At 37.1% G+C, this 24,505-nt stretch overlaps 1 protein-coding gene across 2 annotated transcripts in view; it reads left to right on the top strand.

The window, feature by feature from the left end:
• CTDP1 (CTD phosphatase subunit 1) overlaps nt 1-24,505 on the top strand; it is an 84,241-nt gene that overhangs the window by 27,215 nt on the left and 32,521 nt on the right. Inside the window, exons 10-11 of one of the 2 annotated variants that reach the window (XM_062498609.1) lie at nt 3,807-3,972; nt 19,062-19,230. In XM_062498609.1, the coding sequence (XP_062354593.1) occupies nt 3,807-3,972; nt 19,062-19,230 (335 nt within the window). Of the gene's footprint in view, nt 1-3,806; nt 3,973-19,061; nt 19,241-24,505 lie in introns of both variants that reach the window. The other variant, XM_062498602.1, reaches the window with a different exon arrangement.

Raw genomic sequence — 24,505 nt, 5'->3', positions numbered from 1 at the left:
TAAGGAGAGTTAAAGTTGTTGGCTCTCGCAACCGCTCCTGTTGCGGGTGGCTGCAGTCAAAGCCTCCAGTAATTTTCTTTGATAGTTACTCAAATCTTCATCTGATTCTGAATTTCAGATAGTGGGAAACAGAATTGCACTGCTGTGAGTGGGAGCCCTTGGGGACATGGTAGCTTCACGTGGCATAGCAATGGTTCTTGGTGTCTTAGTCTAAGAATAGACCTCCTTGTGCTTAGGAGAGGTCCTCTTCCTTGCAGGGCTGGTTATTGCGAAGGGCTGCAAGTTGTCTGAATACCATTTCATAAGAGCTGTTTCAGTTCTCACTGTGTTGGATTTCAACATTTTTAGTTTTCCGGGATTCAATTTGAAACGTAATTAAAAATTGGATATAGTTAGTTTAAATTTGTGCATGCAACTTGCAGTGTAACTGTCACCTGTGAATCACAGATCTGAGTTACAGTCAGTTAATGTAGTCAACATTTCAAGCAACAGGTCCTGCCATTGTGCTCAGCTCTGAGACTTGAGCACCTGCTTTTTTATCACAGCTGTTGCAGCCCATGCGGAAGAGTGAACAAAGTTTGCAGATGTAGTAGGATGAAAGGGAATGCAATGCTGCTCAGGGGCTGCTGATGGCTAGCAGCTCTTCTTTGTCTGAGAACAGGAAGGATTCTTCTCTAAAAATAACCTGCATGTCAGAGTTTTGACATGCCTTATGTATCTCAACAATTTGCATTTTCATACAGAAACAGTATTCCACAAACATTGCTGTAAACACTAAAATTGTAATGGGTCATAAGACGTGTAATGTAGTGTTTTTCAAAGTAATGTAAAAGCTAATGGCAGCTTGGACTAGAATAAAGAAAAAAGTTATACCATGAGTTACATTTTAGTGAACACTAGTAATGTGCTAACAGGTAAGGCAAGGCTTAAAACATGAGTGTCATTTATATGTGAGAAGTTAAAAGTAGCACCCTGGTTTAAAATAATGCTAAGATGCTTTGAAGAGGTGTGCCAAGCAGATGTTGGTGGCTTAAGTCACACTTGAAGATTTGTATGAATTAATTTCACTCACAACATTTTTGTCTGCAGTTCTATGCTCATAGTTACTGTTTTTCCTACTTAATGTTATCAATGTTATCATGACAGCAAAAATATGAAGTACCAAATTGAGCATGTGAATTTTAAGTATTTTAACTCTTCCATGATGCTAATATTATTTTAGCTTTTACCCTGATGTATCAAGGAAAGTTCTTGTTACTTCCACAAATGTTGAACCCACCCTGCACACGTGTCCTTGTGGATGTAAGACTGGCAAGTAGCAACCAACCTCTGTAGGGTTGAATATGGTGTTATTTTCTAAAAAGTACCTATGAATCTCATTTAATTAGAAATAAATGTAAATTCCTGCATTTTCATGTTTTTAATTTTTGTTGACTTTACAAGCAGATGAAAATGTAAAAGATTAAAAAATGTTTTTGACAAAATAAATGTATCTTACAAGCCTTTAAGAAGACTTTACATTGCTTTTGGAATGCTTTCATGAGAAGGCCCAGTGTTTCTTATCTGGTAGCAGTGGGAAAATACTAGAAAAAACATATGACAGAAGCCTTTAGAAGCTATTAATACAATTACTTTGCAATTAATATTTGTGTGCAATGTAGTCAAGTATAATCTCACAGTATTTTACAAAAGGAGAAGTTCTTCTCAACCATATGACAGTATGTTCTTTAAAAATCTGCTATATTTATTTAGATTTATTTGTAGTCTAAGAAAATCTGCTTGGCTGTAATGCTGCATATAGCTTCTCTAATTTTGGGAATGGTCAAGCTTGTCATATTTTTAATAGAGTTTTGTAAGATGCTTATAGCTTTTGTCATTCTCTATTTTGCTAAGAATGTAAATGGCATTGCCACCTTTCTTGCCTAGGCTACATATTAAAAAGGCAAGGAAATAATACTTTAAAAGAACTTCTTGGAAAATATAGTGGAGTGCCATATTATTTTAGTCATCTACCTAAGAAAATTCCTGTCTGAGAGCAATTTCATAGCAAAAGACAACAGTGTGATCTTTAAAATAGAAAACATAGTAGAGGGGAGGGAAAAAAAACACGCAACGCAAAAACTGCTTGCAGTGTTGAGAAACTGGCAAAAAAATCTGTTTGGTTAGTTCATTTTCACAGCATCTAAATTGTTAAGCTTCACAAGAAATTCCACTGTACAGGAATGAGAGACTACAGAGGGGCACGTGGCTGCTGAGTGAGTTGTGCTATGTTGCTGGGGGTCTTCTGCAGCGGAGAGTGTAGGTCTGGGTAGCATGGCAGTCGTTGGGCTCTTTTCCCTCACAACCTCCCATTCAGAGCAAGATTTCAAATTTCTTGCACTTATCCGTGGGATCTGAGAAGAGAGATGTGTATTTGCAAAATATGAGCTGTCACAATGGGCAAAATTGACAGTTTCGTATAGCTTTCAGATTTCATGCATTCTGGAATTTAAGTATGGAGATTAAAACACCCTTGATATTTTGATAATGTGCTTAAGAAGTTGTCAAGGTCACAAAAGGAGAAATAATTTTGTAGGACCTTACCAATGGCTGACTAGATTTGCCTAAGTTCATAATGGCTTTTTTGTGGCGGACTCTTGGTCTAAAGCTGAGTCTTGTAAATCCTGGCTTGATGAGAATCAGCCATTCTGCATAGAAACTCTTGTCTGCAGAGACTACGCTGTACCCTTTTTCAGTTATAGTCACCCTCAGAAATAGGTTGATTGGCTCTCACTTGTTAGTTGCAGCTTGAAACTGCTTGTGATTTCAAATACAGTCATTTTTATACCTGCTTTTGGTAGTATTCTCCAAATGCAGTCTTATGGCTAACATAAATATTTTGTGACCCAGGACTTTTGAATTGGATTCTGGGTGGTGCTGAGATCCTTGTTCCAGGAGGCTAATTTGACACAGTACTGGTAGTTAATTGTATTGTATAGTAATTTTAGCTTCTAGAAGTTTTTAGTACTTAAGTAATAGTCCCAAAAAATTTACCTAAGGAAAGTAGAAGTCTCCTGCTGTTGCTGTACATGTAGTCCATCTTTTTATTACTATAAAGCAATTCCCATGAAGCTATGATTATTTTATCCATTTTAATGGAGATTTTCATACTCCATTTTGTATCTAAATGTTTGAATTAGGTACAGTAATTAACTATGTAATAGAATACAGACTAAAAGAAAAAGCTACCATACTTCAGTACACTAGCCAAAAAGAAATATTGGCTGTTTTGCATCTTACCCAGGTTTAGCATGTGGGGAATGTCTGAAGATTGATGCTGCAGAAATGCTCTTTCTACATGCAGAACTCTTGTCTGTAAGGCTGAGAAATAGAAGGGTGTGCTTGGAGACTCAAAATTAAAAGCCTAGTATAGATTGGGGAAAATGCTTTAGAATGTAGGCATTGCTTTTGGAGTAATAAATTTGTCAAGTGATGGAGAAACTCCACTTGTGCAGGAATATTAATGTATTTTAAGGGCAAGGCATCTGAAACTACTGAAGCTCTTGGCAACAAGAAACATTTGATGGTTACTTAAAAAAACAATGCAAAAGCAGAAGTGAGTGCCTTGTCAAAGGCAGAATAAAAACTTCAGCTGTCAGACTGAAAATAAAAACATTAATCAGGAGACTTGACTGACCTGTTGATGAACACACAGCTTTATTAAGCAAAGTCATAGATACGTGGCAGTCATGAATTGTTTGTAGGATTTTATTTGTAGCCCTGAACCAAGTAAATCTTTCTTATGTGTGACCCCTGAATTTTTTCAGAGTTGTTCAGCCACATCAACAGCAAATGTTTGAAGAAGACGACCTACCAGCAAGTGAAAATGAAGAACAGCCTGGTCCATCTAAGAGGAAACGCCAGCCAAGTATGTCTGAAACAATGCCCCTGTACACTCTATGTAAAGAGGATTTAGAGAGTATGGATAAAGAGGTGAGCTTAACTAATTCTGACAGATTTTTAACATTCTAACTTTTATTAAATTATGCATGTATGTGAACTGACCTTGTATGACACTACAGTAACTTTAAATGAAAGCTGCAGCAGACAAAAGTACGGCTCAGGCTAAAATGCATTTATGTTCTGCAAAGCAAAACAGAATACTGTGGTATATAAGTAGAGCTTTAATGTAGAACTTCATTTAAAAATAGCTTTTTCACATTAAACGTGTTACTGAATTTGCTCTGTGGATAGCTTTGCCACGTGTCACTTTAGAGGTTATTTGCTTTGCTTTTTTTTAACAGTAAATCTCAAAATAATCTGGATGAAAATCAGTGGTGGGAGAACGAAGAGAGTTCTGCTGGTGTAAAAGGCACAGATTGTATGGAAGATTGGGGAGACAAAAAAGAGCATGGGACCTCATTATCCATAGACATGTAATTGCAGTGTTGTTAAGTCATAGCTATAATTGTTTTGCAAGGGAAGGGAGCTTTCTGTTGCAGAGTGAACTGCATGTCTTTTCATACAAAAGCACTTTATTTTCAATTCATTGTGAACCTCTCTCTAGCTGCTCACTTTTCACTTACTATTTTATGCACTTTTTTCAAATGAGCCACCGTCTTACCTAATATTAAATGATACATAGAAGAAAAATTACCTATCACTGTGCACCATGTTTTCATGAATTTATCTTCTGTGTGACTTTACTATAAAATCCAGTTACCCTGGAGCTTGAATTCATCTTCAAACTTAGATAGTTCATTGGGGTGGGGACAGGAGCATTTAACTTGACATGTTCTTGGCAGTAAGTCCATTCCAAGGTTCTAGCTATAACAGGCACTTTGAGTTACCTTCAGAAAATGTAATAAAAGTATGAGAAGGGAACTGTATATTTCAGCAACAAAAGACGGTCTTTCTATGTACAGTACAGAGTAAATTTGAGATGGACTTTTGGAAGAACTTTAAGCTGGTGTTCTGGGGAAATGTCCCATAACTTTCAAATGCTGTGATGATCTCCTTTGAATTTCAGGTGATGCCAGGCTTTTAACTTAACTGGTAACTCTTGGAGTTGACAGCTTTTGATTTGCTTTGCTTTTTGTTCTGAAGTATTTTGTCCATTTGATCTCAAACTTTCCCAGAAACAGCATTTCTTCTTGTCATGATGCCAGTCCCTGAATCCATCTGTGCCTTCCATCTGTATCATCAGTGATACTTAAAGACAATTGATCTTATGGGTCACGTTTATGACTTTATGGACTAATATTTTTTCCTAATCATGTGGCTTTTGAAAAATATTAATGAACTGCTGATGCAGTGTGTGCACTGAGTCAAAAGGAAGTGTGCACGTTTTTCAGACTCACTGCATAAAATATTTATTGTTCTGTCTTTAAAGATACTATTTAGGAACCTTGTAAAAAGTCTGAATCTTTTGGCACTGTTTGTTTTGTGATTGACTGCTCTCTGCTGCTACATTTATGACTAAAGAAATTTAAGTTTTTCTATGTCCTACAACTATAAACATCTTAAATTGCAATGATTTGTTTTTAAATTATGATTTTGCTTAAGCAGCATATTGTGCTTGGAAGCTAGACTACATGAACTTCAGAAAAAATGAAGCCCAAATTCCAGTCACTCTTATTTTCCATAGTTGGCTTAGCTTTGGTTCCAGGAGTGTGATTTGAGGTAAAAGTTGCTGCCAGAAGTTTTCCCATCCACCAAGTCTCTGTTCCCTGGGCAGCTGAACCAGTAGCAGGGTATGTTTGGGGTTTGTTTGGTGCAGAAGCAGGGTGGGATTTTTCTGCTATTTTAGCTTCCCAATGTGATTTTATCAAGGGTCAAATATTAGCACTAAGACAAGGAGGAGGAGTGCACACAGGACATATATCAGGGAGGTTGAACTGTACATGGTAGTAGGTCAGCCAGGTCATTGTCTCCTGGAAGCTGACTATAAAAGACAGGCAAGGAAAACTTAGGACTGCTAACATCACCTTAGTAAAGGTGTTGTGTTCATGTAGAAGAAACATAGTGCAAGTAACTAAACAGGATTTTGTAGCATTGTGTGGGAGTACACTTAGGAAACAGATGACATGTGGTAACGTAGTCTATAAAATACAAAAGTTTAGTGGAGTGTACACAGGAGAGTCTGCTGTCAGGATCATTATCAAATAAAGTCAAAATAAGCTTGATAAGCCTTGCTAGTTGGGACTCGGTTCACTTTGGTCACACTGTGACTACTTTAACGTCCAGAGAAAGGTGTTTGGCCCCACCTCATTCTTTATCAAAACGTGTTAAAGGGTAAGAGCCTTTCTGGCATCAGATTGTCACTAAGAGATGTGAAATTTCTACTTTTCCACAGAAATGCTTTTGCTTCATTTGCATGCATTCAAGTGGCTATGGCAGCCATCAGAGCTGCAGCTGACTGCAGGCTACCTGGGCAGAGTGAGGGTGTCTGTTCCAGTCACAGCAGTGATTTCTTGCCCCACTTCTTAGGTCCTCATGCTGAGGCTGTTTGGATTAGAAGTATGTGGTCCAAGGAGAGGGAAAACAAGTTCCAGCGGGACCTTCCTGCTGCATAAGCCAGTCCAGGCTCAACTGCTGTGTCTCTGCCCTAAGCCACTGTTGGTAATCATGGAACCCTAAGGCAAGACAGCTCAGGGAGCTGGCTGGGACAAAAAAGATCATTCCCAGATTAATCTTTATCATTTCCAGCTTCCTGAAATAACCCACCATTGCTGCTGCATGAGTGCTAGTGCCAGGAGCAGGCAGAGTGTAGGAAGACCTGGGAATAAGAGTGAAGGCAGAACTGCATTTAAAGCTTTAAAACTGCACCCTCAGTATTTCTATTGAATTCCCTCACAAATTCAGATAGGATCAAAAGGAGTCTTTTAGCTGGAGGCACTGGAATTTTTTTTTCAATGAAATTAAATAGGAAATGCAAGCATTAATATATACTGTTTCTATGGGTATAGCTAGCAATAAATAACTCCTTTGCAGCTAACATCTAAAGAAAATCTTGCTTTTTCTTTGCAAAAGTCTGTGAAAGGCAACACAGCCCCAGGTAATTCAGAATTTGCATGTAATTTATATGTGGGAAAGTTCTGTTGGAAGTATGAAAATGGAAGCTGATAAAGAGAATTCAGTTATTATATATTCCCAAATTAAATATCTCTCCTTCCTTAACCTATTTGAAAGTGTGTTTGTTGCTTTTCCTAGTAAAAAAGCTGTAGCTGTTCTACTGTTCCATTGGGAAGAACTGCTGTGGATAAGCATCTCTTAAAATTTGATTTTATGTAGATTTGTTTACCTTCTCTTATTTTTTCAGTTGTATTTGTGCTATGCATACCAAGTAAATCAAAGGAAATGAATAGCATTTCAGCTATTGGGTTGCAGTTTAAGGTCACTTAGTCTTTTGTATCTTTTTCAGTGCCAAGATGATCTGGGAGATCTGATCCAATGGTAGCTTCCTTTCCCTCTGACATGAAGGACTTAGAATTTTAGAAAAGTGGAAGCACAAGAGTGTTCAGTGTAATAGAATTGCCATTCAAAGGGCAATTGTCAAATCAGAGTAAGTGCATGAGGAATGTATCCCTGCTTGGGAAATATGTGGCCTCCTGGTCCTGCTGCCTCACAGTTGAGAGAATGTTTTCCCCTTTTTCTGTACTAGCTTGTACTACATAGGTGCTTTCCAACTGATTTCTGCTGTTTATCTCTGCTATGGGACAGTAAAGGGCAGCAGAATTAAATCCTGATAGTCAAATTAGCTTGTTTACAATAATTTTTGCAGGACTGGATAATTTTTTACTTCTAAATAACTGGTTATCTGCTACATACCTGCAAAAGATCATTCCATAAAAATGCTATTTATGTAGAATTGTCTCTAGTATGCCGTCATGTTCACCAAAGAGAAATCATTAAAGAAATGGTTTCCAATCAATTAAATGCAGTCGATAACTAACTAGAAACCTCTTGTCACTAATAGCTGTTGCAGTATGACTTTAGTTTTCTCAGGATCAATTTTATCACTCTACAGAGAAGTTATCTACTTTTACTTTTAGTGTCTGTGTTGAAAATTAACTGTTGCAGAAGCCTGTCCTACAGGGTGAATAAACAGCTGTCTGCAGCTGTTCTTGTTCCCCATTTCAGCAGGAATGGGCTTACCTGCTGGAGCCTTCATTACATGCTTGGGATGGAACTGTGTGGCACTGTCCTCCTTTGCCAGGGATAGGTGAAAGTTCCTGACCTACCAGTCACTACAATGTTGTGTGGATCTGCTGTGGTTTACTGAGGAAAAAAACAGAAAGTGGAATCTAGGCTTCAAATGACTGTTATTTGTTTCCAGAAATAAGATCTATTAGCTAAAGCAAGTTGTGCAAAGGAAGGGAATGACATGCAAACCATGTGAAGGCATACACGTCTTTCCATTCATAACTGATTATCTCAGTACAAGATGAGACGTAGCTCTCATTCGCAGAGGTTACTCATGGATGATCTTGTGAGACTGTTTCTTCAGAACTGATTGCTAGTTCCTTTTTATTAGGGATCATTTTCTTCTAAATTTGGATTCCTAAATTATATTTGGAGAGAACCTTATAACTGGGATTGTATCATGCACAGTTATTTAGTTAAGTTGATCTAATCCTATAATGCTTGTTTTGTCATTCACAACAATGTTGTGTCCTATGTTGTAATAAGGTGTTTGTTTTTTACATACTAATTGCTTCCTTGACTTTGCTTTTCTGTAAAATGTATTCTTTCTTCATGGGTATTTGTTGCAGACACAGAGGGTGATTTTTAGCCTTGTGCATTGTGCTAGCTTCTTTTAAAAATTGAGTCAGCTTTATATAATCTTAAAGATTTTCCCTTTTTTAATAAGTGTCCCTGTCATAATTACATTGACATTCTTGTGTATGACAAATGACTTGACCATGAAATAAGTAAACAAGGTCAGGAGTTTTCATTCCTGTATTCCTTTTCGCTACAAATTATTCTCATCTGTTCATTTTAGAGCTATGGCTGTCAGTATAGTTCCCTTATGTTATTTTTCAGGTGCTTTCTAGTTCACCAGTCCATGTAAATAGTAGAAATGCATAGCAAGAATCTAAGAAGGTCCCTTTATAAAATGTCAGTGATAAAGGAAAAAGAAATTACCCTGAGCCTGCTCTCAATTGCTCATATCTCAGCTGCTGCTACATCCATGGTAATAGCAGAAGGCAGACAGCCATAGCTCCTCATGTGTGTCAGTACTTTCAGAACCAGTCCTTTACGGGTGCCAGCATGGGTTTCAGCAGTGGGAAGGAAGTGGAAAAGGAACCTCCAGAAAGGCAGTAAGATTAAACAAGTTCAGTAAGGCAGAAAGATTTCTGTTTGTTCTACAGTACCTTCTGATCCAGGATGGCCTGGGATTACTAACATCCTGGAACAGCTGTGCACACATAGTTTACTAGCTGTAGGATGCTTAGGCTTTTGTGTTTGGTACTGTGGTTTGGTCACAGTGTTTGAGAGTAGCATCTGTATCTTGTCAAGTGTCATCATCTCTGCCACCTAAGGTAAAATATTTTGTTGGTTTAAATTCCTGTCAGTTTGGGACTTGGGACAGGGGAAGAGAGGGAGCAAATCTGATACCAGTCCGACCTCCAGCTTTCCTATCTCTCACTTCAGTTAGTGGAGCTGCAGATTCCTGCCATCCGGTTGGGATATGTGGTCAGCAGCTGCAAAGTGACCACATTGCAAAGGTATGTTCTGTGCACGAGTGCATTTAAGTATACAGATTTTTCTTGAGTGAGAATCGTCTGATGAACTACTTTTGCGTCCACATGGTTCTGTTGATTTGGGACATATTCTGCACATTCTTTTCGTTGAACTAAATCGTAATTTATATGCTGTATACAAAGACTAAAATTGCAACATTCTGCTCTTACATAAGGCCACTTATACTCTTGTATTTTGTCACTCTGCATTTTGCTTTTACCTAAGCAAATTTGTCCCTTAATTTCTGATTTTTATTTCAAGTTACTGACTGTACTGTGCAGTGAAATAGGAGAGAGTGTTTTTCTCCTTCAAATTGTTGAAAACTATTATCTCAGTAAGTGGTTAGCCTCTTAGTTAAAAAGTACTAATTTAATGTGGAGGCTGTGGTCTCTAGAGCAAATAATAGCTGGCTGGGCTCCCTTGGACAATTATCTCACACATAACAGTTCTTTAAATTTCCACAACCACGTTTCTCATACAGATTTTCTTGTTTGCCACCCTAACATGTACTATGTCATAAATGGTACAGATGCTGAATTTGGTTAGCTTCTTAAAAACTGTACTTTTTTTGGAAGTAAAAATAATGAGCCTGTATGTACGCTTGCTGTTGTTATTGATTGTCATCCAGGCCTCTTGGCCCTTCAAAGTGATGGGGTCTTGCTTTGCAAATTGAGAGCTTTCATTCAAACTGGGCTTGTAAAAACAATTTGAAGTAACTATTTGTGAAAGTGCATGTACTGAGAGGTGAGAAGGGTAGGCATGATGCTCTCCATTGAGACAGTAAGAGACTGCTATGAAAAGGATTTGCAAAGCATCTTCTGATATAAGCAGACCTGAGTAGACTCAGATTGGCTGGTCTTGGTCTGTTGGTGCTTCCTGGTGCTGCTTCCTTACTGACAGTCCTATTATCACCTTCCTTCATATGCTGACTCTTATATCACCTCTGGCCCCCATGCTCTGAACAGCTTTTTGTTTTCACTGTGGAGTGCTTATTACCAAATGACCTAACCCAGCAAGACTACATGTATTGCTTGCTTTCTTTCCCTGGGAGTTGAGTTTTCTGGAGAGAAATGGTGAGAGTGCAATGCTAGGAATCAGGTTGCTGGCATGTCTTCATGGAGAAGTGATGGCTGGGTGATGCACCAAGAAATGTAATGTATTTTTTTAAAGAACATAGCTTAAAGCAGTTGCATTACAAGGAAAGTGTATTTACTGCTTCTCCCATTTTACAATTTTGACATTAACCCTTCTTTAATATGGTTAAATAATACAGAAGCAATTGAGCATTTATGTATTATAATAGTAAAACAATTGTTTCACCCATATCTCATCTGATTAGTACAGAAAACTGAGTAAAGTTTTCCAGTGCCATTTTTACTAGTTTGGCAGTGAAAATCAGCAGGATAGAATTAAGATACTGCTACAGAGCATTGGAGAGAAGAAAGATAAGCGCTTAAAAGAAGCTGGCCATTAGTAGTTTGCTTCTGCCTTTGTTTTGCTTTAAAGAATTCATTTTCTACTGGACAATTGAAACTACTCTAAAAAGCAGCTATGCTTTCCTCTTTTGTTTGTTAGTTTCAGAAGACATAAACATTAAAAAAAACTGTATCGGTCATGCTTATTATAAATCATCCTGACCAGAAACATTGACACTGATTGTTATTCACCTAATAGATAGAGAAAATCAAAATACATGTAGTGTAGATAAGGCTATTGAGATTCAAATGGATTATCAAAATGTGAAACGTGTGTTTGTCTATTTTTTTGCTGTGATATTTTTCTGCAGACCATTAGTTTATGCACTAGTTGCATGGAGCTGATGGCCTGCTAGTTTTGTTTAAGGGCATCATGGATCAAGCTTGCTTAGCATGTTTTAGAAGTGTTTGGAGAGGCTTTTTTACAATGTCTTACAAGGAGACAACTCATTACTGAAATAGGAGCAGGATTTTTATTGAAGTTGTATTATCTCAAGTAGGCAATCATTTGTGGATGACTTCTGTTTTTCTGCACAGGTTGCTTAGAAAATACTATTTAAACACTGTTTTTTTTGGAGTACTTGTCTTATTTTAGTTTTAGAGTTGTTTTTTTTTTTTACTTTGTGTGTCATGAGGAAGTCTGGGAAACATACAGTAACCTCTTGGCATTCATATGACACACAGTATAAATACCTGCATTTTGTAGATGAAAATGTGGACTGCCTATATACGTAAGAATTAGCTTAATGGCAGTCATGACAAGTTGTTAATTAAAATATGATATAAGACTTTTGAGCAAACTGAATATGATCAATCAAGTTCTTGGCTGGTCACGCTGTTAACGGGAAAATAAATAAAATGTTTCAGAATAAGCTGAGTGGGAAGTATCAACAAGGATCATAGAGTCCGACTCTTGGCCCTGCACAGCATCATCCCCAAGAGTCAGACCATATACTCAGAGTCTTGTCCAAACACTCCTTGCACTCTGTCAGGCTTGGTGCTCTGACCACTTCCCTAGGGAGCCTGTTCCCATGCCCAGCTACCCTGTGGGTAAAGAACCTTTTTCTAATATCTAACCCAAACCTGCCCTGACATGACTTCAGGCTGTTCCCTCTTTTTAACTGAGACTTCACTTCTATTATGTCTACTTTGCTCATAAACTAAGTAGAAATATTTGTGCTACAATAAATATTAGTAATGGGCTGCACCAAGCAGATATAACTAAAGAAGTAGACATGCTTGCTTCTAACTTTTTTGAGGAATCTGATAAAACTCAAGTTTTCAGATTGATGGATTGTTAATAGAAAAACAGGGAAATCCGGGCAAAACTTAGTTAGTCCAAGACTGGACTGATTTACTTGTCAGCAAAGATAGTTCTGCCCTATTACATAGTCTTCACACTTTCCTGGTTCAATCAACAGTTGATTCAGATCCTCTGCCATTCTCCCAAAGGTGTTCAAAAATTTGTTTCCTTGTAAGTTTGGGTTTTTTAGGAGAGTAGCTTCTTTTTCCATGTTGCTATCATTCTGTTAAGCATAGAGTAAAAGTTATTATGCAAATAAGGATAAATCTTGAGCTCTGTGATACTGCAGATATTAACAACTTCTGGCTTTTAAACTGTGCCTGATTTTACAGCAAATGTGTTATTCAAATGTTACTCTATATGAAAGGGAAAGTAGTTCTATAAAGCTCCCACTTCTAGAATGTATATACAAGGTGTTGGTTATTCCATAGGAAAGAAGGCTTTTCCATACATCCTGTGAAGGTTTTTCAGCTGCCTCTGGTAGTACATTATGTTACTGCTTGGCCTTAGTAAAGAGAAGCTGAAAGCCTTTTTCAGCTGTTCATTTACTCAACAAAATGGAGAAAAACCTCTTTAAATGGAATTCAGTAACCTTATTTTAACATATAGGACCACCTCCATATGCTAAATGAAATGCAGCTAGGCTGTCAGCACTAATTGGCCACAGTTAAAAATGAGTTGCATGAGCCGTGTTAAACAATTTGCAAGCTGATCCCTAACATAATTGAGCAGCTGCATACAGGGCCTGATTGTACCTCATCACGAGTCTAACATATTTTTACATCTAAATTTGAGCTGTTACTCTCCATGAGTGATATTTAAAGGTGTCTGCTCAAGTCCCAGTCTAAGTCTGAACTTTTTTTTCATAACTATTTTTTGCTTGTTTTAACAAGATCTTCTGGAACTTGTATTTCAACGTACAAAGAAATACAGGTATGCAATATGGCATAATGTGTGTTAAGTGCTGTGAAGAATCTTTGCAAATATTTGCATAATGCTAGCCTGCTAGCAAACTTAATTTGTGGTTGGAATTCTGGGGTGATAAAAATACAAGTCCATTTTGGTGGCACAGAGGCCAGGTTATTTCTACATACAGCATTGAAGGACAGTTTAGTTTGTACTAAACTTTTTAATCAGCTGATCTTGATCAGTTGTGACATGCATTAAATTTAACTTGTGCATAATTGCAATTGCTCAGTTAGTGATTTTTTCAAGGGAAAGCATCTCTGCTTTGGTAGTCTTTATTCTTTTAGGTGCCAGCTTCAGGTACACTGAGTACAGCCACTCTGTGTGATAGTCCTTCAGCTCCAGGTGTTCTAGCTCCTGTGTCAGCACCACTACTTCCATTCCATGTACAACTTTAATAGAGCTTAGGAGAAGCTGCAGAACTAGAGCCCCCTAGTGATATACAAAATTCTCTGCAGTGATGAGTTGCAAAATGCATAATTATCTGAATGGCTGTGCTGCAGAAACTTTAAAGTAGTGGCATTAATTTTAGATCTTGAGAGAACACCTTTGTTACTCTGTATTGTTACAGGGTTTGTATATGAGCTTGCACTTTCTAATTGCTGGGGGTCACAGTCAGCTCTGGATAATATTCCCTGTCACTCCTTGTAGCAAATAGGATGATACTGCTTTCTCTGAGAGTAACACAGACAGCTGCCTATCCCAGATATTTCAATGCTCCAACATCAAACTTGCTTCATCCCAGAGGTATTGAGAACTGGATATAGCTGTCATACCATGGTACAGAGATCATACCAGAACCTGCATGGTATTCAATCACCTTAATATTGAGCTTGTTGTAGAAACAGACCACTCTTCAGCTGCTGGGCTTATCTTTCACTGTGTTATGGATTGCTTCTTTTCTTTTTCCTTAACTTACTCCATGCCTAATTCCATCTGTTGAGTAGGCTATGCAGGATGCTTCCATGTACACAGTGCTCATATTTCTGAACTATTTCATTTAAAAGCTGCATGCTTGCCTGTACGGAATCAAGCAGTCCCATTGCCCAGTTCAGCAGAAACTGTTTCAAAACTGCTGTTTTCACTGTCATCTTTAAATATCTCATAAAACCAGAAATAATTTTCTCCAATGCTTACTATTTGAGGTGGTTTTGTTAGCTTGAGCACATTGATAACTATATCTTGGTTCTTGTAATAATAAAACCAAGGTAATCGAGTTATTGAAGAGGGAAGTTCACTGACAAATAATGCTTCATGAAGCCAGCTGATGTCTGCCAATGCCAAGTTAAAATTAGCAAGTCAAGGCAGATCCAGGCTGGCTTACACATCTTAGGGGTGGGTTTGTTCATCGTATGTGTGACGAAATCTATGCTGAACACAGCATATCAGTGTTTTTGTAGCAGTGATTTTGAGCTAGTAAGCCCTACTGTACCCCAGCTGTTCTACAAAGCAATAGTTTGAGTTCCTTTGCAGCTGTGATGACTGCAGAAAGCTTGTGCATGCAGGTAAATGAAAGCAGTTTTTTTCCTGTCATTTGTTCTCACCATAATGTTTTCAATTTCGCTTAGACTGTGACTTCTGAACAGCTTTATATCCTATATCCTGCTGAACAAGAAGTAAAGGAGTTGAACTTCTGAAAAGGAAAACAGCCTTATTTTTCTCTGAAATATGTATGTAGTGATGTGTATTCAGTCTCTCTAAGCAAAAGGTGTGCTTTCAGTTAACCCTGGGATGGTGAAACAGAATATTGTTAAAATGTGTGATAACAAGGACTCATTGAGAGAAACCTTTGAAAGTTGAGATGCAAAAAATGGGAGGGTGGTGTGCAGGTTGTATCAGCAACTCTTTTGATGCTTTTGTGTGTCTTCTTTTTAGGGTGATGATTGTTTGGTTCTTGTATCTTCTGAAGTAAACTCCATAATTATGGCTGTTTTTCTATAACATTTTCTGATCATGACTGTGCAATAAGAGACTGCATTTCTGGTTGCAGCATTTCAGAGGTTTAGTGTTTGCCTCTGAGCTGAAGCACATTAGAGCCTCAAAGGTAGTTTAAATAATCTGTAAATCAGGTTGAAGTGTTTGGAAATTAGTTCAAATCAAGTTCCCTCCCACTCTTGGTTTTCCCATTGTAACGGAATAACCAAATGGATTAAGCCTTTAATGCTTCTCGGCAGTTTTCAAGGATAATGAGCTAAGCGTACTTGCAGGTTGGCTACACTATTCACTGATGACTTTGGGGATGACTTGAAAGAGAATATATAGATTAGTGTCCTAGTGCTTCTTTCATAAAAGCTGAGATTTTCTGTTTAAAAACGCAGGCTGCAAAAACCTGAATCGTGTCTCATGTTAGGGAAAAAAAAAATACTGTTTTAAACTTAGTTCACCAGTTCAACAGGCATTTCCACATAAAATGGTGAGTATATGTTGAGAACTGTCCCATTCTCTTTTAAAAACCGTTTGTGCAATCATCAAGCTGCATGGATGAGGAAAAACTGTCCATACCTCTTCAGAGGTGCCACTCTGTGTCAGAAAGAAACTTATAAACTGGACCAAAGTGCAAGTGACTTTTAGCAGTAGATGACTCTTCATCCTAGCTAGCTGCCTAGGAATCCTGTTGCTTATTAGTTTTGGGCCATCAGTATGCTATCTTCCACAAAATGCACATGGAGAGGAACACTGCAGTAGATGTGTCCAACATTCATAGATTCTTTTGTGTTTTTAAGTGAAACTACATGAAAGCAGATACTGTCAAGACGTTACTTGACGGTATTTTGATGTTCAAAAAATAGTTGTAAGATTATATCTAAAAAAGGCTTGCTCTGAGGGACTGATTAGAAGCAGTACAAGTGGACCAAGTACTTTTTGTGCTAAATTATTTTTACCCAAATTTCTCTTTCTTTACATAACCTAAATAGTATAAAACCAGTTTAGATGCTCAGAAATTGTATAATTCTGTGATAGTAACATACTGCTATCATGCTGCCCTCAGCACTTCATTAGCAGCTTCCTACTGATGTTTCCCCTTGGCAGTGAAGTGTCAGAAAAGATCACTCAAAACCTAGGCTCTGTGCCCTCTTAAATTGCCATGTGTCATTTTTAATAGAATGTTAGGATTTCCAGCCTAATATGTCAGTGGTGTCTTATGACAGAATTTGAGCAACTTGTGCAAGTGTTCTTTCATTAACAAATTAGATTAATTTATTTTAAAAGAAATTTAGATTGTGCGTGTCTCTTGCTACATCTCTAGGAAGAAGAAGAAAGTTATGACAACTTCTGGCAAAACTGTGCTTCAGTTAATAGCCAGACTGACAGTTCTTAGGCTTGCAGAATTACAAGACAAAGCTGTTCTTTGCTGTGTATCAGCAAAACATACTTTCTACTTTAAAGGAAGGCTTTGAGAACAAGAAGTGTGATACTGTCTTGTTTTAAAATAGGTGAGCAGTACAGCTGTAGGCTGCTACAGCTTTTTAACCTGTTGCTATAAAGTTTTGCAAGATAGGAGCTGAAGTGATGTGTGCAGCAAGCTGAAATCCCTGAAATGTCCACCTGCGTTAAACGAAAAGGGAGCAGGTATGGGTATTTCTAGTCTTTACCAGACATTTTTTGTTGGCTGGGAATAAAACTACAGTGGTGTTATCTTTGGTGTTCTTTAAAGATTAACAAAGACTGTGTTTTTATAAGAATTTTCTCCTTGTTCCTTTCTCTTCCTTCTAGGAGTTTATGTACGTTAGTATTCTGTTTGTATAGCATCAACAGACTCCCTAGGTATTCCAGTCTATGGATATTTAGATAGTGCTTATTTCTACAAAAAGACTCTTAACAAAATTTGAGTGCAACAAACTATCACCTGGGGACTCACTGCCTCATTTCTTTAAGGTGAAGGTTTGCCTAAAGTGAAATCAGGAAATTTAGTAGTGTGTGGCACTTGAACTTGAGCATGCAGCTTGAGTTTCTGTTCTGTTGCAGGTTTTTTTGTTTTGTTTTTTAAGACTTGCAGGTAGAGGTAAACTTGAAAGATGGCCCAGTGACACAGATTTTACTGTGCAGAAGAGAATTTGCTGGTAGTACCAATAGGCTGCAGTAGTGGTGTGTGGTTCAGTTTATCAGATTATTAAATTCTGTATTTGTCACAAAAGAGCCTATGGCAATACTTTTAACATAACTTCTCTAAGCCATTGGTCTGTTTCAGTCTTCCACTACTCAGGTTGTGGCTACTTATTTAATAGAGATGTTCCCTCCACTCAGTTTTTGTCCTGTAATTTCAGTGTTCTTAACCCTGGCTCTCTGAGAAAAAGGAAATTAAGAGTTTTGAGTTCATGAAAATAAAGCTAAACCACAGCATGCCCTCTTTTTTTTAAATTCATAGTCTTTATGGTTTTATTTCCATTTTTATTAGAGTTTCAAACCTTCAGAGATCAGAAATGGATGCTTAAGGTTTAATGGTTAATTGCCTGTCTTAGTAGAATGCATGCTGTATTAAACCTCTTGCCTAGAGCTCCCCCAAGATCCAAAGTTTCTTTTAGCTTTTGGGATTATTCATGTAAAAGCAGCAGACAAACAGCATAAAACCTTTTAGTCCAATTTCATATACAGATATTTTTCTTCTTGATAAAGCAGGTTTGGATTAGTGAGAACAAAGAGTAGTGGTGAAGCATATTTTAATGTATGTGGAGATAAACTGCTTCTAGGAAAAATTCTCAACTATCAATAGAGAAATGCTCACATATGTCTTATTTCCATGTCTTCTACCATTCACAAAACTTGAGAGACTGGGCGTTCTTCACCTTTATTTTGTTTTCCATGTCTTTCTGAAGGTTGAATGCTAACTCAAAGAATATAACCTTCTGAAGCTCATTAGGGTGGCTCATGAGTATGATTTACTTTTAGTAATGGTTTCAGCAGATTCAGACCTGTCACAGCAAATTCATAGGTTTTTAGAGGACTATCAAATCCTATGGTAACTTCTCAAAAGTAAAGGATGAACAATTATTTAACAAACATGATATCTTTTATCTTTTTAACATGACATCTTTTGATATATTTATCCTTATTAATTAGCACAATTAGATGGGTTAAAATGAGATTTGTACATTGTTTCATTCATACTGTATTATTTAGAAATAGACTTCTTTACAGTTACATGTATCAAGGAATACCTGTAAATAAAAGAATTCTTACTAGAGATTAATATGCCTTGCCCAAGTGATTCTATATGTTACAATAATTTAAAATGTGTCTATTAGAAAGCATGCATCAGTATTTTACGATAGTATAAATCATTTATCCCCTTAATTTCAGAAGGCAGCACTCTTTTTATAATAGTTTCTTGTGTGACTATAATGTATGTGAGTATATGTATATGTGCCTTAAGCTAAGGATAGAATAAATACACTTTATTTGAATAAAACCTTGCTAGAGTTGTTACAGAGGCTGTGTTGAAGACACTGGTGTTTAATTTAAATTTTGACAGAGAAGGCCAAGGAAGCTTGAAGCATATTCTTAAGGATTATTGAAGAGTGATCCGATAATTATGAAAGATTAATACAGAGAAGTCTGCTGTAAGATAAACTGACTCCTTCACTCTTTGGCAGGTGGATGACATCTTAGGAGAAGGCAGTGACGAAAGTGATACTGAAAAAAAAAAGCCAGAAGAGGAAGGTGAAAAACCTCAGACAAGTGCAACAGAGACTCTAGGGAGGAAGGCAGATCAGAGACCTGGATCATCATCATCGTCATCAAGTGAAAGAAGTTTAACAGGCAGTTTACCCAGGTAAGAACTTTTCAAATGTGGGAAGTGTTAGTGATGTTTCATTGTGTTTCTGCTATTCAGCATGCTTTCTTACTATCTGGTATTTGCAATCTGATGTTAAACTATGTGTGGCGAGCATTTTCTTGTAAGTCTGTGAAGTTGTCATGCTTATCTTGACAACATTTTGGGATTTATTTAAGGAAGTGGTCTTAGTAAATGTCTTTAAATGTCTTGTTGAGAATCAGATTATCACCTGTTCAGAAGGAACTGAAGGAAACTTCATGCACTTCTTTTTAAGTTGTCTTCAGCCTGTGTCAGATATAGAACACGTACTCTGCAGTGTCACTTCAAGTGAAATAAAGCATGGTTTGGAAAGCTATGTTTTTTTCATCCTGGTTTTTTGAGATTGTTTTATGTTGGTCATTCATAACACTGAGGTTGTTGGGATGCTTTTCTACTTAGACAGAATTTTAAACTTGCTAGTCTCTTTTTCAGAATTGATTTTAGTGTCTCAGCATTGACTGTTGGATAATGACTATCAACCAAGTTGCTAGTGTACTAGAACTTAATAAACTAAGTGCTTGTGTTAAATATGTTAATGAATGGTTCTCAATTTGCAGCCTGTGAATAGTTTTTAAGATTAACAATTTAGAGCAAGTAATGTAAATTTTAATTCAGAATTGCAGGGGTCATCATCCTGTACTACAGGGTGCTGAAAGTGCAAACATGACTCAGATGTGTGTTGTAATTCCTTTCTGTTCTCTATCCCAGCTCTGATCCCAACCATAAGGCTTTAGGCTTTAGCACTTTTCCTTAATGAGGATAATGTAAGTAGTAGGCCTTAAGCAACTGACTTACATTCTTTTAACTTTCCTGAGTTTTGTTCTAGCACACAAAGATGGTATGAGAGAAACTGCCAAAACTGCCACAGACTGCAATATGTAAATGTTTATGGAGAAATTTTGATTGGGGCAATAATGTTGCTGTGTGTTTTACTGGAGAAAGAGCCACAGGGGAAGCTTGCATGGCCTTTTAGTTTGTCATAGGTATTTCTAGTCATTTAACTTCTTCAGAAAAAAGTCTGAAAGTTATGAGAATTCGATTTGTCTTAAATGGTTAGTTGAAAACTTTTCTCCTAAATGAAGTTGAGAAGAGGACAGGCAAGCAAATGATGAATGTTTTAGAACACAATTTGAAGCAGCAAGGCATGGTGACGACATGTCACTGTTCAGTCATCCTAATACTGTGATGCTTCATTGTGTGGAAAACATACCAGTTTCTGGAAATCAAAAGGAAGAAAGAGTCAGGTTTAGGAATATTGCTAAATACTATTCCCCAAGTATGGTGTAAAAAGATAGAGCCAAGTGCATTTGTAATTAAGTTTTATTCTGTGTACAGGAAGGTTTTTTTAAGTAAGCTTGGTAATACTTCATCACTTAGAAACTGTATAGACATAGTGGTGTTCTGCTGGGATAAAGTCTTTGAGTAGCTTCTTAAGTAAGTTTTCTATTTTCAGCCTTTCCACCTCTTAAGAGTTTCCTTGTCAGTTTGCTAAATTGCATTCAGGATTGAGCTTGAATGGCATGCTGGAAAACATACTCACAAAGTGCTGGTTCAGATGCTGACCCAGTGTCTACTAGGCAGGAAATTCTGCTTGATAAGAAAGGAGCCTGTCATTCCAATTACATTTTAAGTTTGAAGCTTTAAATTGATGTTTTCAAGTTCAGTCAGTGTTGTATGTGCTAAAGAGATTCTGTATAAGAGGGGTAATGTAAAAGCAATCTCTGAAAAAGAGAAGATGAACAAGAAACAGTCTAGAAATTATCCAGTACTCCTATAATCTGGCTCAGCTCATTCCTATTAGAGATAAGACCTACAGAGACTGTGGGCTTCTACTACTCCTTAACACCTTTCCAATAGTTACTGACACTGGAGCCATAGCTCTTAGAAAAAAATCTAGCACTTACATTTAATCTTAGTCTTCAGTCTTGAAACTTACAGAATACCTTGATAATTTCTCTGATTGGTGCCACTTCTGAAACTCTGAAGCATGGAGAAAACAATAATCTTTGAGTAAACTGGTAGCTCCTACTGGAGGGGAAATGCAGCCTTTCTCCTAGATCCGTTGCTAACTCATAATCAAAGAAAATTAAGCTCAGGGCCTCAGAAATCCCTCAACTATCTTTTCTGTGCCCATTTACTAGAACTTTAAAAGGAGCAGTGATATTTTGATTCCCAAGTGTTTTCTTTCGAATATAATAGTACTTCCATACAACAGCCACTTTCTTAGAAGACCAAAATTAGAGTTTTCCTTTCTTTCTTAGTGACTGAAAAGACTGCTGCAAGCTCCGGTGCAAAATTTTATTGGTGACATCTTTTATCTCAATTGAAAGTATATTCATTGTCACTATAACTTTTTTCCAGTTCCCAGTCTTGAGACACTCTACTTTGAGAATGTTGGGACCTAAGTTTTTTACAGCTCAGTGCTTCCCAAGCTGTCAGACTCAGATTTGTTATAGTCTGGGATATTTTTCAAAAACAATTTCAGTGACAAACCATTCAAAACATATTAAGGAACTATCTGGTATGTGGTCAAAGTCTTCCTGAAAGTACTCTTAATAGCCAGCAGCACATCTCAAATATGACTGACAAAATAATTGTAGAAATTCAACCATTTTGCCAAAGAATCATGGTTCCTCTGTTTTCTTACCTAAACGTCTTTTTTTCATTGTTTCACTAGTGAAGTTGTAATGTTATTATACTGAATAGTCTTCCAAAATCCCTTTCTAGATGATGTGAGTATGCTGTTGATTTGATTTTTACAGTATAGAAGAGCTGAAGATCTAAATTTAGAAATATTGGTGATTTAAAGTCATCATTTCCTGCCTCCTGGATCATTTGTTGCATTAGCATAGCTCACTTAATCATCAAGCAATCTGTCTGTTAAAGAGCTTCTCTGTAAAGTCACCCTAGATAAAAATATATTGTGTGAAGTTAATTTTAAGAACTAAATCTTTCATTATCTCTTCTCCTTTAGAATAGATTTTATTTAAGGGGACACTCAGTGATATCTATAACTGCAAAAGGAAAAGGGATCAAAATTTCTGTCTGTGGTCAGTGCTTGGATGTTCAGGAAAACATTAATTCCGACTGACTAAATCCTAAAATAAACAATTGCTTGCGTTGCCGGTAATTGAAAAATGTTGTTTGTCTGTAGAAAATTCAAATTCATTTTGCTCTCATTGGAAGAGCTTCTTCCACATAATTATTTCAAAATTGTAATCTGAATTCTGTGATGTGTGGTTATTCTAAGATACTTACATTACTGGAGCCATTAGAGTTTTGCCATGCATAATAGTGAGGTCCTTTTGAAAACCTCTTGTTCAGATTTCCCTCAGCAAGAGCCAGAGTTCATTATTGGAATTGGCCAGAACTAGAGAATCAGTTCATTTCTGAAACTGCACTGTGGTTTTGGCTGTGGGCCTGCCATGTCAGTGGCTGTGAGATTACAGAGGAACGTGTCTCATTTTAAAGACTGTTCCCTCAAAGCTTATTCCATCTATCTTAGTCTTGCAGAGGCAGCACTCCAGTTAAGTATTGGTCAATGAGGTTGAATCTTGCAGCTTGTTCAGGGGGTTTAAGATCTTTGCATAGAATTAAGATTGCTGGAAAACTACAGGAAGCAAATGCTGCCCATTTATTGATTTTGGCAATGAGATAATGAATCCCAAATCAATGGAAGTATGTTTGATAGGAGCAGCAGCTCATTGTTGTTCCTTGATGAAATTTGGTAAGTAAATGCTGTTTTCCTACTTGAGTGCATTTAATGCATTTTAATGAGCGTCTCATTCTATTTTGGAGAGATTCAGTATGTCTCCTTAACAAAGCAGGAAACCCACTCAGCCTTTAAAGAGAATGTATAATCACTGAGTAAAAAAACCAGACCTAAACTCTGTAAAATTAGAGATCCTTGACAGGCAACCACCTCCTCTCCCAGTTGTGGGAAAGGCTGATTTGGTTTAAGAATTTGCATTGATAGGTGGCATTTGTCAGTTTGAAGGTGCTTCCCTGGGAATTGTTTTCTTAAGGGGAAGCAAGTTAAGGAAACTCAACATAGATGATGTGATGGCTCCAATTTTATAGATTATTACACTTCAAAAGTTTCAAATTGTTTGAGTCTATTTCACGGAGAACAGCCCAAATTTGTCTCCCATGTTAATTTCCTGTAAGTTCAGTCTGATTCAGCATTCTAAATTAAACATCTGGGAGAAGAAAGCATCCTTCAAAAAAATAAGACCATGTGATGAATATTTTTTTACATAACCAAATTCTGGCTGATTTTTTGCAAGTTGCAAGGTTGCTACAAGTACTTTTTTGTTGGGTTTAAAACTTAACTTATATGCATAGTGCAACACCTGGATTGGCCAGCATGTTCAAAGTTTGTACAGTACTCTTGTGATGAGTTTAAATGGCTATTCAGAGGGGCGTTCTGAGGCACTGGGAGCTGAAACTTTTCACCAACTTCATTTTTCCCAAAACTACTGATTGCACTCAACCTCCAGAGGAGAAATTTTATTTTTTTTTTTTTTTGGTACATTTTTTTTTCCTTGGCATACTAATTGTTCTCATAGTTACTGCAAGCTGAGAGTGTGTTTAAATGACTGAATTTCCTTACATTTCTAACAGTTTGGAAGTAAACAGACTCTTTGATGTAGTCCACATAAGCAATTTCAAAATTACTGCAGTTTCCCAGAAGCAATGGTGAAACACTCCAGACTGAAATCCAGGATCAGCCTCTAAAGAGAAGTGCTTCTATTGGCAGCACATCTTGCTGTTTTCACATGAGCCGGCTGTTCTGCAAAATTTTAATGTCATTCCTGTTTGGAAGTGATTTTGATGAAGACTCTAAAATGAAAGACGATTCTGGGCATGCAAAGCATAATTCACTTCTGTACTTATATATTACAAATAAGTTTTCATATAGGAATGTTTTTATTTGGAAGATCCCTTGTTACCCAAAATTTCCACATGAGAAAATCAATACTGAGGTAATAACAGCTTTTTGAAGCTGTTTTAATTAACATTTTTTTCCAAAGGTGATTTCTTATTTCATGTATGTGTAGTTCCAAGTACTCTACCCTGTACTACATTGAATTAACAACTTACTTTCAGTCTGCCAGCTAGAAAATTGTAGATCCAGGTTCTAGAGGATTGAATAAATGGAAACAAATGCTGGATCTCATTTGATAGTTTATGTATCAAGTGTGTGCCTTTTTCAGGTCCTCT

This window comes from Cinclus cinclus, chromosome 1, assembly GCF_963662255.1.
Source record: "Cinclus cinclus chromosome 1, bCinCin1.1, whole genome shotgun sequence".
NCBI lineage: Eukaryota > Metazoa > Chordata > Aves > Passeriformes > Cinclidae > Cinclus > Cinclus cinclus.
Note: the sequence above shows the minus strand (reverse complement) of the source record. Positions and strands in the feature narration are given on the sequence as shown.